The sequence below is a fragment of the Grus americana genome, chromosome 3 (genome assembly GCF_028858705.1).
Source record: "Grus americana isolate bGruAme1 chromosome 3, bGruAme1.mat, whole genome shotgun sequence".
In the NCBI taxonomy this organism is placed as follows: domain Eukaryota; kingdom Metazoa; phylum Chordata; class Aves; order Gruiformes; family Gruidae; genus Grus; species Grus americana.
In genome coordinates, this window is record NC_072854.1 from 84,017,874 (window position 1) to 84,036,457 (window position 18,584).

The 18,584-nt window shown below is 36.7% G+C and overlaps 1 protein-coding gene across 7 annotated transcripts in view; it reads left to right on the plus strand.

The window, feature by feature from the left end:
* Positions 1-18,584, plus strand: part of RYR2 (ryanodine receptor 2) — a 428,642-nt gene that overhangs the window by 320,874 nt on the left and 89,184 nt on the right. For 6 of the 7 annotated variants that reach the window (XM_054819177.1, XM_054819181.1, XM_054819182.1 and 3 more), the window contains 6 exons: positions 1,243-1,318; positions 3,742-3,868; positions 6,711-6,826; positions 8,326-8,390; positions 10,454-10,575; positions 13,852-13,901. In XM_054819177.1, the coding sequence (XP_054675152.1) occupies positions 1,243-1,318; positions 3,742-3,868; positions 6,711-6,826; positions 8,326-8,390; positions 10,454-10,575; positions 13,852-13,901 (556 nt within the window). The remainder of the gene's footprint in view (positions 1-1,242; positions 1,319-3,741; positions 3,869-6,710; positions 6,827-8,325; positions 8,391-10,453; positions 10,576-13,851; positions 13,902-18,584) is intronic. The other variant, XM_054819178.1, reaches the window with a different exon arrangement.

The following is an 18,584-nucleotide window of genomic DNA, read 5'->3' on the forward strand; positions in this document are numbered from 1 at the left end:
ATTAAATGTATGTTATTTTGAACTTTGTTTTAATGTTTAATATCTTTAAAGTTGGAGTTCAGGGTTAGTCTTCAACCTTGTTTTAAATTGCTGGGAAAAGTTAGTTGTTTTGAACCAAGTTGGTTGTTTGGGTTTGTTTGGTTTTTTTAACTAGTATGTAAAAATTGGTGCTATTCAATGCTTATATCATCCTGTGCACATACTGTGCTAGCAGGGATCATGACCATGTCCAAAACTGTAAGTCTGGGAAATACTTCTCATTTTGGTCTTAAGTGGTCACATCCTGGGTCCATGAGTAGCTAGATCTTGCACTGAGACCATCTTCATAGCACCTTGCTTTCCAAGGAAAGAGAATCCAGACTACACTACATTATTCCAAGATCTTAATCTGGATTATCAAAACACCAGGACCAAGTATTCAGAAATAGTTGTTACTCAAAACTCTTACTGAAGATGAGAAGAATGTTTCTGTAGGTCCATGAAAGAAATGAAAAGTGAAATCTACAGAAAATTCCACCACTGTGTACAACTAGAGAGTATACAATCAGGAGGACAGGAGACGTGGGTTTAAAAAGATGTTTCATGTTGAAATAGTAGCTGCTACTAGTTCCTACTAGAGATTGGAGAGCTTGTCTGTGTTTTGCTTAGTTTGAGTTCTAGCTTACCAGTCTGAAAGAGTTTGGTTTATAGAATTTGCTTCTCTGGAGGAGAATTTCATGCTGAATATAAAAATGTGGCTGCATCTATGAAGTCCCTGGTAAAATGGGTGGTGCTTTTAACAGAGTGCTCACACAAATGAGTATCCACCTCGACCAGGTTATATCTGTGGGTTTACACAGTCTGCTGCAGCCAGCAGGAACAATCTTGATTCAGTCCTCTGGCTTGCTGTTCCTTGTTTCCCTTACCAGGGCCTTCAGGGCGTTCAACCTGGTATTGTTTTGAGAATCAAGTCCCCATCTGATACCCCAGGTCTCTTTCCAGACTACACTCCTGTTTGTGGTTCCTCCTTTTTCATATTAACAGTTTTCAGCACCAGGTTCCTAATTCCTATACATATACCTATCCTGCCCATATTCTGTATCATAATTTTTCAATAAAAACTCTTGTTTTCAGTGAACCATTACAGTGTAATTGTATTGAGCCTCCCAGAGAACAAAATTTGTTATTTAGTAGCAACCAGAAAATTGCCTTCTTTGAATTAACCATTGCAACACATGTCACTAAGCTCTCCATTTTCCTTAGGCTATGGCTGAGATGATGGCTGAAAACTACCATAACATATGGGCAAAGAAAAAGAAAATGGAGCTTGAAGCAAAAGGTAATATTAACTATAGGTATTTACAGTATTTTAAGTTCTCTATGATTGGCTTAGGTCATGTATTTGAGAAGACAGAAAGAAAAAAAAAAGGAAAAGCAAATTTAAATTGACAAAGAAACAACAGCAATCTGTTCTTAATTAAGTATTTTGTAATTTTTAGTGCCTGGAGGTTTTTATAGTACTGAGTGTAACAGTTCCTGTTGAAATAATTTACCAATTCAAATATATCAAAGGAAGAGAAGGCAAAGCTTGTAAATAAATTTAATACATTTTCCTTCTAGCATTAGTCTTTCGGACTATTGCCCAGTGGGCTCTGATTTCATTTGAATTACTACTTTTGTTGCAGGTAGATCTAAAAGGGTGTTTACTAAGAACTGCACATAATATTATATTTGCATATGGAGGAAACAATATTTGGAGAAACAGCAAGTTCTCATTTGCAAATGACTGAAGCTAGGGTTTTGTCTTACCAGGAGATGTCAAGTCTAATTGTGTTACACCAAACTTGGCCTTTTTTTTTTTTTTTAATTGTATGCTTGCTTTTTTTTTGAGTTGTAAGCTTCCAGCAAAGGTACAGTAGTTAAGGTTTTATGAAAAAGTTCCACCTGGAAATGCCTTTGATAAATCACTATGAATTTCCATGCCTTTAATTATATTTCCCCTTAATACAGCTTTTATTTTAGTTTTTATAGCCTTTTTTTAAAAAAAACTTTCTTCAGGATAAGTAGCCACAGGATGGGCTAAGTCTGGGAAATCATAGGCTACAGGAAGACTAGATATTTAAATGGGTCTACTGTATTTGGCAGCTTTGAAAACAGATTTTTGCCTCAGAGCAGCACTTCAATGAGAACCCTGCATAGTATTTGTAGTGTTGTGCAACGCAGCATAGTACTGTGGAGGCTAGAGGTGGCTGTAGTGAGTGAAGGAGAGGCTTCTGATGGAGAGTTACTTTGTGTGAAAAGCGGATGTATTCGTCAGCTGAGCAAAACCTGGCCCTCAAGAGTGTGGGGTTTGTCCTCCAGAATATACATATGCTAGTCTTGAAATATTTTTTAATACATGTGTAAAGAATAGAACAGTAATGCAGACTTCAGATACAGAATACTCCTATTTTTCATTTAAGGCTTTTAACATATACAAGAACATTAGCCACCTGAAAATTGCAAGTGTCATTCCCCTTCACTGAACATTTTGTGTGTATTAATTGTAATTAAATGATCTATTATAGTCTTAATGACATCCATAGATAGGGTACGTACACTTACTATCCTTATATGCTTTTTTGCATGTCTGTCTGCAGCTGTAATAAGATGGAGTTAGATCACATTTGTGATAGCAGAATAAAACCCAATCATCCCGATGCTACTTCCTAAAAAAACCCCAAAACTTCAGACTTGCCCACTAGATTACCATTTTGCATGTATTTAAATGGATTCAGGCAGGACTAATGGAAAATTTTAGAATATGTGGCTTACAAAATCATTTAAGGGTATGTCTCCAATATTTGCTAGAGGGAATTTATTCCTTTTTTTTAATATTATTACTAGAGACCTTCTGTAGTATTTTTTCTGAGATAAATCTGATCATTACCCTTAAATTTCCTGGGATTTCATATCAATTATCTTAGGAATTTATGGTGTTCCGCTATATGATGGTGATTTCAGAAGATGAAATCCTGACAGTGTTACTTTTTATGCAGATATTTATATTAGTAATAGCAATTTTTTTTTTCTGCCAAATTAACTATCTACATTCAGAGAGGTATCGATACATCAGCTATTTGTAAACAGTACAAATGGAGTTTATTCTGTTTACCTCTCTGTTTTGCCAGCATTCTTTTTATCAGATTGAACAGTTGTCTGAACCACATTTGAATAATATACTCTAATGGTCTGTCTTTAATTTATTACCATAAAGTAGAACTGTATCACTTTCATATGTTTTTAGAAATGTCTATATCTTGCTAAACTTCGTGAACCCTTTTTACTGTCATCAGAATGTTTAAAAGCAGGACTCTGTATAGGCTTATATATGTGTTTCTATCTTGGTTTTCTAATGAAATTATGTATTATTTATTGAAATATTTTCAGTTTCATTAAATCAAGTTGTAAATATAATACATGTTCATAACAGTCAAGCACTTTTTTCTTCTTTAAGAGTCTTTGCAGTAGGTTCAACATATTTACCTGGTACTTGCAGCAATTGATTATGTTACAACTACATTTGCAGCCACATCTTAAGTTTCTATCTGAATATTTTTTTTAGGTTTGTGTAAAGAAACAGAAATGTATATTGTTGTTATTTCAGACTGGCTTTTACTGTAATTTGCTATGTATTATTATGATAGTGCTTTTATGTACGGGGACTTATCATGTCAACAGATAACTCTTTAACTACTTTTTAATTCTCTTGATGTTCCTTAGTAGGAGGAGGCAACCATCCTCTTCTTGTTCCTTATGATACCCTCACAGCCAAAGAAAAAGCCAAGGACAGAGAAAAAGCACAGGATATTCTGAAATTTCTACAGATTAATGGATATGTTGTCTCCAGGTAATTCTCTGTTCAGTATTAGTGTCACAGAAGGTTTCTAATACTCCTCAGTAGCTTTTTTTAATTATTATTATTAAAAGAAAAATCTATGGTCATTTTTAGGTTTCAGTACCTGGGAGTAAGGATGAGCTCCTTCGTATAGAACACTGTAAGGAAGAAATGGATTCCAGAGTTAGTAGCAGGGTTTTTGGAAGGCACAAGCAGAGTTCTCCAGAATCTCTGTGTGTCTTCTGGCCCTCCTCTCAACATTGCAGCATGCTTTTTCTTTCTGGTGTGTCTCCATACATCCAACTGTTAGTAAACTTCATAATTTTCTACAAGTGATAGAATTATTGAGTCTTCATTACAGGTCAGGCACATGCACCTCTCTATAAGAATTTCCAGGCAATTGCTTTGATAAGACAGTTTTATTTCTAAAATCTACTACTCATTTCTTTCAACTGAGTTAATTTGTAGTATTATTAAAATATTTTAAAACTGAAAAGTGATGGTTTTTAAAAGTTTTTTTTAAACAATCCCCAGTTTAAATGTAATAATAGTGAATAAATGTAGTAATCAACAGAGCATTCATGATTCAGTACGTATACATGGTATTCTCTGCAGAATAACATGCATAATTCCTATTGTTTTAATATGACATATTTTCCTACTAAATTGTTGTGGTTTAACCCCAGCTGGTAACTAAGTACCAGGCAGCTGCTCGCTCACCCCTCATGGGTTGTGATAAAGACAGTTTAATAGGATAACAAAGGAAGAGAATAATAATAATAACAGTAACAAGTGATGCACAAATGCAATTGTTTACCACATGCAGAAGGGGAAAAAAACCCCTATGCAATGCCCAGTCTGTTTCTGAGCAGCTATCCTGCCTCCCGGCTAGCTTCCCCAGTTATATCCAGAGCATGGTGCTACATGGTAGGGAATGTCCCTTTGGCCAGCCTGGGCCAGCTGTCCTGGCTGTGCTCTCCCAGCTTCTGGTGCACCTGGCAGGGTGTGAGAAGCTGAAAAATCCTTGACTTAGTGTAGATGATACAACTACCTAGCAACAACTAAAACCATCAGTGTGTTATCAACATTATTCTCATCCTTAATCCAAACCACAGCACTCTACCAGCTACTAGGAAGAAAATTAACTCTATCTCAGCTGGAACCAGGACATAAATGCAGCATGAATAAAATTTTAATTAAATTGGAGGCTTGTCTGCCTCATCAGCGTGGCTTATGAAATGTGAGTCGCTGGGAAAGACTGAAAGCATATCTGAAGGTTTGTATGTCTTGAACATTAGTAAGTGAATGAAACAATCACAAAAATGGATTTAAGTAATCATTGTGAATTAATTAGCCTAGCACATCTACTTAAAATCTGCCTACTTCCTTTCTTTTATATCACATAGGTAAAATTTTCGGGGTAGCTGGAATAATTCAATTTAATTCCCTTCAATGGAATAGGATGTACAAAGAAGGATGTCAGTCAGCAAAGGTTTCTTTTCTCATCCCCTGTCAAAATGACAAAAGATTCCTCAGCTGTATTCAAGATTATGCATTCCTTTTTGACTAATCCTTTTTATTTGTCTAACCTAAACACAAGTGAAAAGTGGCTTTTGGAGGAGTGGAAGGCTAAGACAGATGGTAAGATAACTTGGACACACCCATCATCTAGTAAATAGTTCCTGCTGCATCTACATCTTCCCGTGCTAGTCAAATGCAGGTCTTTCTATCAAGTCAAACGCAATGTACCTGCTGCTCCAGTGACCACTGTGCTGTCTAAACAAGCAAGCATCTGATTCATGTTTTTCTTTGGTCTGCTCACCACTTGACTTTCTGCCACATTTTTTTCCAGTCTTTTATTTGACAGTGACCATTCTAGCCTAGCATACCCTCAGGCAGACTGGGTTTAGGAAAGATACAAACACTTGCCCCCTGCCAAGCACATGGCACTCAGGCACATGGCCTGTGACCCACGGTCCCACTTCAGCTTCTGGCACTGAGCCCCTCACTTGCCTTACTGATGCTGTCCCCCTCCCACTAGCTGTTTTTGGGACCCGCAGCATTCCCACGGCAGTGGCTGGCAACTGGGACTCCCACTTGCTCCAGTGGCAGACACCACAGACCGGGGTTCCTTACCTCCCCCACTGTCTGACTCCAATTGCTAGCACCAAATCCACTCATGCCAGCCCCCTGCAGTAGCTGGCACTCTGGGCTCAAAGTCTGTAGGACCCATAGAGACAGTCCCAAAAGCTATGGCCTCTCCATCTACTGATGCTGAGACCCCCTCATTCACTCCAGTTGCTGACACCACAGGCCTGGGAGTACCTTCACCCCAAGTCTGACTCCACTTGCTACTGGAAAAGGTAAACTGCAATCCATCACTTTGTTTTGTTCCCCTGATTTTTCACAAATGCTACATAGCCCTTCAAAGGTTTTCCATTACAAACGGACTTTTGGGGAAAAGTCATGATGAAGGAGACTAGATTTATTTCTGGTTTGATTGTTTAAGTCAAAGTATTTTGGCAGTTTCAAAACTCCCTCACCCAAGAATCAATCCTTGCAGCGAAATGTAAGACAGTAATGCCTTACAAGTAAGGGAAAGAAATTACAGTGATACTGGATTAATCTGATTGACTAATCTCATTTTTCTGTAACCTTCTACTTGGGAAATCTGAACTGTATCTTAAAAAATTGCTCAAAACCTAAGGAGTACTGTTTACTTCAAACACAGAACAATTTTTATGTTAATAAGCGGTTAATCATTACTAGAGAAAGTGACATCGGACTACATGGAGTGGTAAGACTGCTTTGAGTCCTTCTGCATGTGTGAAAATTGATTTGGTTCTTTTTACAGAGGACTTAAGGACCTGGAATTAGACACACCTTCCATTGAGAAACGCTTTGCCTACAGTTTCCTTCAGCAACTTATAAGATATGTGGATGAAGCCCATCAGTATATTCTGGAGTTTGGTATAGTACTCCTTGTGCATTTTCTTAAGAATTATTAACTAACATGTTTGATATTATAAAAACTAGAAAATTTTTTAAAAATGACACATTCTTGGACTAGGAGTTTTCCGTCTAGTTTCCTATAGTTGATGAAGATGATGAATTTTGGAAAGTTATGTAGTTCACATATTCGTTCCAGTTCCCTGTATTCATTTCAGCATTCAGCCAAAATTTATAATGACTTTCATTCTTTGAAAAAGAAAACTAGCTGCCCCCTTGTATTTATGCACAAAATGATAATCTCTCACATATGCACATTAATATTTATTATTCATATGTATTCCCTTTTTCACAGAGCAAATTAAACCAGTCATTTGTATCATACTGAAATTTTCTTTTGAGGAGGAAGTTGAGTAGAGAAACCTCTTTAGCCAGTTCTTTCAGAAACACCCAGCATGTGTTTCATCAACAGTGCTATGAAGGAAAGGATTTAACTTGATCTATGTTTGTTAAAGATGATAAAATAAAAGTTTTGTGACCAAAGTCAGCTTCTTACATGAGCAGTAAAAGCCAAAAAACCTGGCCAGTTGGAGCTGCTGTGTGACCATGGGAATTGCAATGCCATATGACATATACTGTGCCTCATGTCTAGGCATAGATGCTGTAATTGACAGTACTAATGGCAGGACCAGCAGGGAGATTGAATAAATCAGCGTCCATCCAAAAGCCTATCTAGTTCTAAAGTGGAAACGATAAAATTTATGAATTATTATATGCCATGGTTATTTACAGTAGCAAAATTCTGGCCTTGATAACTCATTGGGTTACTTCTGCTGCTAATGCCTAATTATCATGGCTTCATTCTATTTAATTATATAGATTTGGCATAACTGCAGGAATGATAATGAATAGATACTAAAACACTAGAAACACTGGTGGAACAAATAATAAATTTTATAATAAATAAAGGATAAATAGTCTGAGAGCTGTACCAGATTATGTCTGTAAAGAGTATTTGATTTTCATAGTAATGGGGGAAGTGAAGCAATTTTAATTTCAGTTGGGTAGTTCTAACCATTAATTTTGTTCTTTAGACAAAGTCCACAAATAGATAGTAAAAATTTGGTAATTCTGTTTCTCCAAGGAATGACTGGAGAGAGGTGTTCCATTAGAATCTGAGTTCAGGCTTCCAAATTGTCACCAATAACTAGAAAAATACAAACATAGGACCAGACTTTCATTTCACAAAAAAGTCCGTATCTCTTTGGACTATGAGATGTTTACACTTTTATGAAGATTTGGACAATTATTCTTTACACATTTTATTTGCTGTAACTTTTCTTCTCATGAGGTAGTCATAAAACGCCACTTTAACTAGTGTGTATACTCTTTGTGGTATCCTAAATCTCCATCTAAAGACAAACCAGTATTATTTGTTTATAGTGTACACTTTCTAAGACAAATGCAGAGTAGACTGTAATTAGGATATGACAGGGAGCTTAATTTTCTTCTCTCTGCAGATGGTGGCAGCAGAGGCAAAGGAGAGCACTTCCCATATGAACAAGAAATCAAGTTTTTTGCCAAAGTACAGTATATCTTTGCTTATTCTTTGTCAACATAGTAAGTAGTTGAAGTGACAAAGTGTTTGTTAATGAATGTGATTATTGTTATTATAGTTGCACTTTTCTGTGTTAAATTCATTATTTTATTAATTAAAAACAGTACTAATAAAAATAGCTGGAAAATACTGTAGGATGAAGTATAGATGTGAAAAAATTAAAGGACCGTATTCTTATTCTCATTATTTCTTTGCTCCATGATATGCAACTACTCATATGATGTTTTTTATAACCTCCCCACATTTTCTGTCTACTGGCTTAGTCTAATTCTGAAGATTTTTCTTTTACAATCTTCAGGCAGATAAACGTCAGCAATAGTTATTGGAATTAACGCAGCTATGTATTTGTCAGTGTCACCTTCCTTATTTCTTTCCTTGCTTTAAAACCATGCTGATGTCTCCATCATGGAATTACAGGATGGCTGAGGCTGGAAGGGCCCTCTAGAGTTCATCTAGTCCAACTTCACTGCTCAAGCAGCGTCACCTATAGCAGGTTGCTCAGGACCATGCCCAGATGGTTTTTGAATATCTCTAAGGGTGGAGACTCTGCAATCTCTCTGGGCAACCTGTGCCCAGTGTTCGGTTATCCTCACAGTAAAAAAGTGTTTCCTGATGGTCAGAGGGAACCTACTGTGTTTCAGTTTGTGCCTATTGCCTCTGGTCCTGTCACAGTGCAGAACTGAAAAGATCCTCAATCCATCTTTACACCTTCCCTTCAGATATTTATACACATTGATGACATCCTCCTTGAGCCTTCTTTTCTCCAGGCTAAAGAGTGCCATCTTCCTCAATCACTCCTCATTTGAAAGATCCTCTAGTTCCTTCATCATCTTTGTGGCTCTTCCTTGGACTCTCTCTCTCCATTACATCCATGTTTCTCTTGTACTGGGGTGCCCAGAACCAGACACAGCACTTCAGATGTGGCTTCACCAGTGCCACGTAGAGAGGAAGAATCACCTCCTTGGACCTGCTGACAGCACTGTGTCTAATGCAACCCAGGATGCTGTTTGCAGTGAGGGTGCATTGTTGGCTCATGGTCAATTTGCTGTCCACTGAGACCTCCTGGTCCTTCTCTGCAAAGCCACTTACCATCTGGTCAGCCCTCAGTGCGTACTTGTACCTGGGTTGTTCCTCCCCAGGTGCAGGACTTTGCACGTCCCCTTGCTGAAAGTTATGAGATTCCTGTCAGCCCAAATCTCCTTTCTGTGTCAAGAAGGTTTTGCACCTTATAAATTAAGAAAATCTGCTTACACCTTTCAGATATAAAAGCTTGTATGGCATTTGCATATTCAAAGTGAAACAAGCAAAGGCAGCTGTTTGCAGCATTTTCTAACCCTGATATCCTTGCAGTAAATTGTAATCTTGGTACCTTAAAGTACTACTATAGGGTACAATTTGCCAAGTTCATTGATTCAGAAGCTAGCATTCCATCTTCTTTTAAAACATGCTCCACAAAAGAAGCAATTTCAGATTTTCTTATTGGCTGTTTATTTTGGATCTCCTCCTGGCTGATGCCTGCAGTGGGCACTGAGTAATGGTCACCACAAGAAGTGAACAGGAAAACATCTGTGGACAAGCCATTAATGAGTGAGGATGTTCTGGGAGTTTTATTTGATAGCATCTAGAATTAAGTGCCATTAGTGCGCTGACAGTTGTAGGTGAATTTTTCTTTAATGTACATTAAAAGACATGAACAGCAATAGTTGTGTCTGGGTATGTGGTACTGGAAAAATACTAAATTGTGAGATAAAATGAAATCATATGCTCTGGTTTGTACTCCACCTAAAAAAACCACAGATCAAGTCCCAGAGATAATGTAATTTTTTTTTCTGCTGCCTTTCCTGATGATGTTTTAAGGTCCTTGAATACTAAATAAATTCAAAGAGGAATAGGCATTAAAGAAAAAATACATAGAAATTTTAAAACAGAAAACACATTTGAAATCTCCTGTCTTTAGTTGTGACTTAGAGTAATACAGAACATGGTAAAGAAAGCCCTGAGATAACCACTTCTTTCTGATGTACTTTCAGGTTGTGCTCCCTTTGATTGATCAGTATTTTAAAAATCATCGCCTGTATTTCTTATCTGCAGCAAGTAGGCCTCTCAGCAGTGGAGGTCATGCCTCTAATAAAGAGAAAGAAATGGTGACAAGGTAAGACTTAAAATAATATTAATGTGTATGCATATGTGTGTTTGTCTTTAAACAGCAGCAGCTGATTGTGGGAAAGTGAGAAGTGGGTGGCAGAAAAGTACTTTTATGAACACACAAATTAAACTTTTTTTCACTTTCTTTTCCTGTTAAGAAAATTCATTGTATAAAATGAGGAGACTGGTACGGACTTATGATTATATGCTGTTTTAAAGGTAGTGGAGATGATTTTAGCATCCAGGGAACTTAAATTTAGCATTACGTGCAACAATACAGCAGTGGCACAGCCTGTGGCATGGGCTATACAATTGTGTATCAGTTTTCACTGTTGGGACTAGGTATACACTGAAATCATTGTTCTTGAAAAATTTTGTGGTAGATTTAAAAGCCAAACTTATTTACAACTGTGTTTCAGTAAATATCATTATTACTGTCCATCATACAAAGTAAAAATGAGAGAGTTGCATTCCTTCTGCTCTTTGGTTTTCTAAAAAGTAATAACGGTAGTAATATTACAGAAATGTCCACTTGATCCTTTCTCTGAGGTAATCCATTATTTAGACCATCTCTCTAAGATAAATTGTCATTTAATTTGTCTTCTGATTGAGTTGAAACCCGTATTTCCCATTTAGTAAGGTGGACTACAAGCTTCACACAGGACCCACTGCATACCTGTAATGTACAGGTATCATGGTTGCCGCCTTGTCTGTTATTGGGTACTGAACCATGTAAAACTGAATTGCTGTTCTTTGAGGCTGACAGCCAATTGATGGTCATACAGACATGCAGGGTTTGCAAGATTATATTAATATTGAGTGAAGTTTCTAGCAACAATACTAAGCATAAGTAATGGCTGTCTTGACCCTGTGTCATCTCATGGACTAATTTGATCGGGCAGCTTGGCTGAATGGCATTCTTCAAAGAATTAAAAAACTCTTATCAAAATGCATGCATCTAGATAATTTTCCACTCTGTGAGCTGCTGTTTTTCTCTCTGTAATGTCCTGGATAACAATATTTTTACAGTTGTTAAGTCATGCCAATAAACCCCATACTTCTGGAATATGTCAAACATGAATATATCAGCGTACATGCTGCATAGATTCAGGACTTCTGCACATAAGCTGTGTGAGATTCCTGAACACGTAGCCCAGCAAAAGGATCAGAGCTGCTGCCATACTTAATTGAGTTACCTGCCATCTAGAAGTGTCAGCCAAAGAGAAGAAAACACACGCAAGAAAACCTTGGATGAAGCTATAACCACTGCTGTTGAGCAGTTTATTTCTTAATTATCAAGATGCAAAGATTATAGAAACTGCATTATATGACCCATTTCCTGAAGGGTTGTTTTGGGCCATTTTAATAAATTCCCAACATTTTTTGTGGGTTTTTTTGTTTCATTTTGATTTTGGGTTTTTTTCCTCCACCGTATTGTATGGAGTTTGCCAAAGCTGAATTTTGGATTTTCTGTTGAGTTTCCCTTTAGGTTTTTTTGAGTGCAACTCGTACACAGGATTTTCTTCAAGCTAAGGGCAGTTACTGGTTGCTTTCTTTGTTCGCTGAAGACAAGCTTGCATTCATTAAGCTATGGAAGAGTATAATTTTAGGTATCGATAATGCAGTGGCAGTATTAACAAGTGCAATAACCATTCCGTGTCCAGCAAATACATTAAATCCAGATCTGGTTTGTGGGCAAATATGGGTCAGACCTCTTCCTGAAATATAGTGGCATGATATTCCGTCTTATCTGTAACCAGTCTCTTCAGTATTGGGCTTTTTGCATTTCTCATCCATTAGACCATCTTACAAGTCCTTGTACTACTGCAGTTGTATAAAATTAGTTCTGGACATCAATCTTAAGTACTGGCCGTTTGGACATTTTAATTTATTTATTAATTTAACTCAAACTAATTACACTGGGGATAATAGGTTCAGTCTGACTTTGTGAAAATATAGCATCTGCTGAATGCTACAGTCAGTTGAGTAACATTTCTGTGTTAGAATATCATACAGGTTGTGAGCTATTTAATGTCTTTGTTAGAATGGAGACAAGATTTATATGATGCTAACATGCTTCTGTACAGCTTTTCCTGTTCGAGTGGGTGAACCAGGATCCTCATAAAAGTCTGTACAGTATATGTCTGCCTCGTGGAATAAAAAGTGAACAGAGATCCCTGAACATGCACCAAGCAGACTCATTTCTAAGACAGAGCAGTTGCTGTTGCTATAGTGGATCACTGTGCACTGGCTAATTAGCTGGATTCAACACCACATTAACCTGGCTGTTCTGATTCTGGACATAAATGTTTCCATTTGGCACCATGCTCTTGTCTGTCAATGGAACAACATGTTCAGATCTCATCCATAGACTGTGCAGACATGCTTACGGTGTCTTTTGCTTTTAAATCAGAGGTTGATAACTAGCCTGTGTGCCTAGTAATTAAATAGCTTAATAAAATGACATGATATTGTTCATGTCATTTATAGCAGATGAGGGGTTTTTCAGCATAAAAAACAACACCAAAATTGATGTTGCTCTCAGAGAAAATTCTTAGACTGAACTGGATCATGAAGATTGAGCTAACCCCTCCTAAATCTGGAGGCCAGGTCAGTTTGGGTACGGCAGTGTGCTCCTGCTTCTACAAATTGATACAAAACTTTATTCTTCATTGTTCTGAATGGGGCACTGCTCATCAGCACAGGATGTAATTCAAACATGTGAAATGAAATCATTGATCATAGCCATTTTTGTTGCATTTTAACCATGTAAGAGGCTATTTCTCATGTTAAGTGTGTTTAAAAAGCAATGTATATGAAAAGAAATTCTCACTGTGTTCAAGATGACAAGATCCAAATTGGACTAGTTAAATATTTGCCATGAAACACTTCAATTAATCTGATTTCCTTACCTTTTGTTTTCAAACTGTCAGTGGTATCCTGAATAGCACACTGACTGCATTTTACTTCTTAAAGCTTTGATGGTTATTTCCTTGTGGGTTATCATATAGGACGCTTTTATATTAATTAGCTTTGCTTTTAATTTTTTTTTGTTTCTTTAATTATAATATGTGCTTATTTAACCATGTTTGTTAAGGATATGCACTTAAAAACTCTTTCTTTAGTACTCTGTCCCACATTCTGCTCAGATAATTGATTCTTTCTGCGTGACATCATGTTGCTTTTCCTGCTCATATATCAGCTGTTATTTTTTCTTTCTCCCTCCCCCCCCCATTTTTTTCCTTTTCCCTTCTCTTCTCTTTTATTTTTCTTTTGTCTTCAGCCTGTTCTGCAAACTTGGAGTTCTTGTCAGGCATAGGATTTCACTGTTTGGTAAGGAGACCCTTGACAAATACTAGCATGGCCATCACTTGGTTTTCTTTGCCATTTTTGCATTGTGTTGTGTGCTGCTTTGTTGCATGCTGCATGGCTGCATGGCTGAAATGCATGGTCTTCACAGACCACTAATCATTTAGGCTTGTAGATCACAGAATTTATTAGATGGAATAAAAAGCTTTTGTAGTTACCAGTTTGGGGGTTTTTGTTTAGTTTTCCATGTGTCTTAACTAATATATGGATTTCATTATCCTACCAAAGAATTTTACTGAGTTAATTATGATTCCTAATTTGTTATTTTATTCTCAATTGTTTGGGAAAAATGGAACATCAGAACTGTATATATGTATTGGAAAGTCATTAAGGAAAATTTGTAGTGGGCTGAAATGCTTAGTTATGTTCTGTGGAATTCTTAAACATTCCCAGATGTGCTTAACTCCACATACGCATGTGTACTATCTTTCTGATATTATGTGAATCTAGCAGGAGCTCGGTGTTTGTCTTATGCCATGTGAAAATCACTTAATTGAAGTCAATTTGACATCTGTATCAAGTGTATACATTATATGCAATGTGTGGCACAGTCATTTACTCTGCAATTTTTTCTTACGCCACAATGATAGGATAGTTGAAATAGTACATCCTATGCATATATAGTTTCTGTGATGGATGCATTGCAAACTTCAGCATCCATGAACTTACCTAACTGGGTAATTATCTAGTGAATTACAATTTCATTAAGATAAGATGCATCTAACTCAGTTCCTACATATTCCATTCAATTTGAAGGGAAGGAACTCCCTTGCTGCAGCAGTGTGGTGTTTAAAAAGCTTACAGACCATTATGAAAACCATTAAACTGAGAAGAAAGATCGGAAGTTATTTTGGGATATCGCTTTTAAATATGTTTTGAGATGAGCTGAGTGGATTTGCCTATAAAGCCAAAAGATCATACGAGGAATGGAGTTATTTCTACAGCTATGTGGCATTGTTGCAGCTTTTTCTGAAGGGTGGACTATGTCACAAGCATACACATAAGCTCTGGTTTAAACCCTAGGTTGTTTCTTCAAAGAATGAACTAGCTCAGGTATAATTTTGCAAATCTTTTTCATTATTGTGTGAATTTGTTTTTCTGACTTTTTTCCTAAAATGAGTAACAATTGAAGTTAAAAATCTAAGTCAGTGTAACTTTCTTCGGTACTAAAGGAAAGATATTTTCCATTCCATATCTCAGCTTGATTATTTCCTGTTGTTTGGCTGGGTTCAAGTGGTAGAAGGAAATAAGTCAGATGGGTATTCACTATGGCTACAGTTTGTTTTTTAAGTCTTTTCCTAGTGTGCGGTAACTGACAGAATACGAAATCCTTATGCTAACACAGAAGTGTACTGTAGTTTTTCCATGAGTTATGACAAGGTCACCATTAAGACTCTGGAGCATGGTCGTTTACTGTGGACCTACTAATTCAAGTCAAAGGCACCTTACAGTTTGCCTTACCTTGACAGTGAATTACAACATGTTAGAAAACCTGATCAAAAGAATTGCATTTACTCCAGCAAAGACAAGTCCTGTGCAGAAGAGGGGAAAATGCTCATGAGGACAGCCTCGGAGTACAGCTGGGGCCTAGAAAATTATCTGTGCATTTTGAAGTCATCTTGAATGAGCAAGAGTTGCTCAATAATAACCTTTATGGATAATGGGGAGTTTGCTATAATAGCAAAATGCTATATGGTTTTGCTATACAGATGTTTTGTATTATTATGAATTTGAATGGTACTTCTCAAGATACAGCTACATGTATCAAAGTCATTGGTAAAAGTCCTGTAGCTTAAGCTGTATATATAAGTCTTGATAAAATGGGAAATTAAGCATGCAAGTCTTCCAGAGTGAACTTAAACAATTGGTCGCATTTGATATCTAAGAGTGTCACTGAGATTATGGAATTGTAATTCAGCATGAAATTATTATTTCTTTGCACTGTGAAAGTAGTTTTTGACCCCAATAATTTACTGTTTGAAAGCTGTAGCTGTGCATCAGTAAGACACTATTGATTTACTTTCATTATTGTTAGTGGGCTGAATTTGAAAGGTTTTTAGTGAATGATTTTGGTGAATTTATATTTTCTCAATTTAAAAAAAAACAAATTTATATGAGTAGTTTGATTCACTTTTTATATTGTTTAAATCTTCAGTAAGGCATTCTTTCTATGTAAGTATGTAAGGAATTTTTTAAAAAAATCTTCATATCGGTAATACAGACCCATGTAATCTGAAACAAAAATTAGCTGGGTATGACATCAGATAAGAAAGGCCTGGTTTTGCTCATTCTTTTTGGTAACTTAGAGAAATTATGCAGAGGATTTCTTAAAAAGAAACAGAAGGCTTTCTCTGCCTAATCACATCCTGAATTCATAAGTGTCCTTCCAGTGAGGCATCCTGGAATCAATATCCATAGCACTTTTGCAATACAGCAACAGTTCTTCCCTCCTGATGTAATGATACAGCTTTCTAAAATATGTAGGACTAGGACTGCACGTCAGATTATTAAAGAAACTCAGTTGTGCAGTTCATGGGATCAACTGCATTTGTAATACATGCTGAACGGTGATCCAACCATGAACCTAATATTTATACTAGCTCCTGGGATACTTGTAGCCTTAAAATCTCTTGAACTCATGTGGGTTAGTGGTTGCATATGTCCAGCCTCTATCATGTTGAGTTGTGTGAAGATTTCCTTTAAGGAATAGCTCTTATTTCAGTTTTTATCCTATTGAATTGTATTTATGACCTCCTCTTTCATGAGGTAATGGAATTTTATACATTGCACGATCATTTCTACATCAGTGTGTTTTGTATCGAGTTTTCAGGCTTCTGAAAATCAAAAACATTTTTAATTAATAGAAAAGGAATATTTTTAATTTAATGAAGGTACATATATACATTGCGAAACATTGGCAATAGTAATAAAACTAGTTTCATAACTCAGTTTAAAAAAAAAACAACAGATGGCCTTCTGAAATTGACTTCTGATCTCATGCTGGAAGCAATCTGATTCTTGAAGCCTTCAGTTTAAAAGTGGGGTTTTTTGGGGGTTTTGTTTGTTTTTGGGTTTTTTGGTTGGGGTTTTTTGTGGGGGTTTTTTTTTTGTTTGTTTTCACTGTGGCATTTTAAGGTAGAATATTAAAAAATACTCTTTGTGGATTTTTGTTTTAGAAACACAGTAAAAACAACTAAATTCATGACATTGAACAAAAGCAAGACACAGAATTTCCACTGAGCCTAAACCTGTCTTTCATAGCAAATTGCATTTTTCTAAGATTCTGTAACAAATCCTGCTTGAAGGACACATTGCAGAAAACAAGTTTCATGATAACTTTGAAAGTTTGGTTTTAGTGTTAGATGGATAAAACTGGCCAAACTCTGGTATGTCAATCAGTTTAGATTGAAGGGGGCTCCATTTCTCATGGTGACTGAATTCTGCTCTGATATCCCATTCTGGAACCAACCACACTGCAGTATCTGCTACAGGAATATGCCTAAAGCTTGTCTGGTTTTCAGAATAACTAGGTGAATTTCTGACCCTTCCATCTGGTTGCAGCATATGAAGTACCTGATTCCTGATAAATACATGGCTCTTGAAATGTGTCTACCTGGTATAAATAGAGTGCCAATGTAAATTTTCAGGGAACTGGAGTGAGCATCTCTATACTGCAATGTAGCATGCAGCATATACGCACCTGCACAAAGAATGTTAAGATACTAACTATTTCATGACAGTCTAATCCACAGTCTAAGTCCAGGTTGCCTCCATCCCTGCTGCCATTAGCACAGTCCTGCACTCCCTTCCTCATCAGCACTGGCATTCATAGCAGCAGAGTAAAACAGTAAGAAAAAAAATAGGGGCTGACAAAAACCTTAGTCTTTTGGGGTGGGTTTTTTGGTGGGATTTTTTTAGGCCACCTCAGCTTTCTCATCTGCTCGCTGTATCATTGCATGACCACCAGTGCCAGTGCAAAGGGCGTGAGGCTGCCTGGCTAGGGGCAGCCATGGAAGCTGTGGTTCAGGTTTGTTTAATCTACTGTGGATGAACGCCACAAGAATACCTTCGAATTTGATAGCATAGAACAACATTCTCTGTGCTGCAATAAATCTCCCGCTCCTCCCTTGCAATTTATCTTTTTAAATCTCTATTTCACTGAAACAGTTACTAATTTTAGTTGTATGTTTGCCTATATTTTCAAGTGAAATAACCAGTGAGAAAGTATAGTACATTGTATGCAGATGACAGTATTTTCAGAAATCTATCTTAAGCATTCCATTTGTTCTTCTTTTTTTTTTTTTTGAGGAACTTTAAATATATAGAGAAGCAAGAAAACATATTTTTGTTTTTGCAGAGATTTAGATTTAAAAAAAAACAACAAACCATATTAAATAAGCTATAGGTCAAATTTGTGTAGCCTAAATCTGTCCTGGATTTAAAAAGTGAACTTAGAGGTTTTTTGTACTTGGCAACATCTTGGGATGTACATATGCAAACAAAGCATGTTGTGTGTAAGTTCTCCTTTTACAAACATAAGTGTGAAGAAAATAATCGATTATGGGAAATGCATATTATGTCAGAGACTGTTACTCATGTGGGCCACACCTGATCCTGCTATAAATGGCTGCAGCCTATTGGTAACAC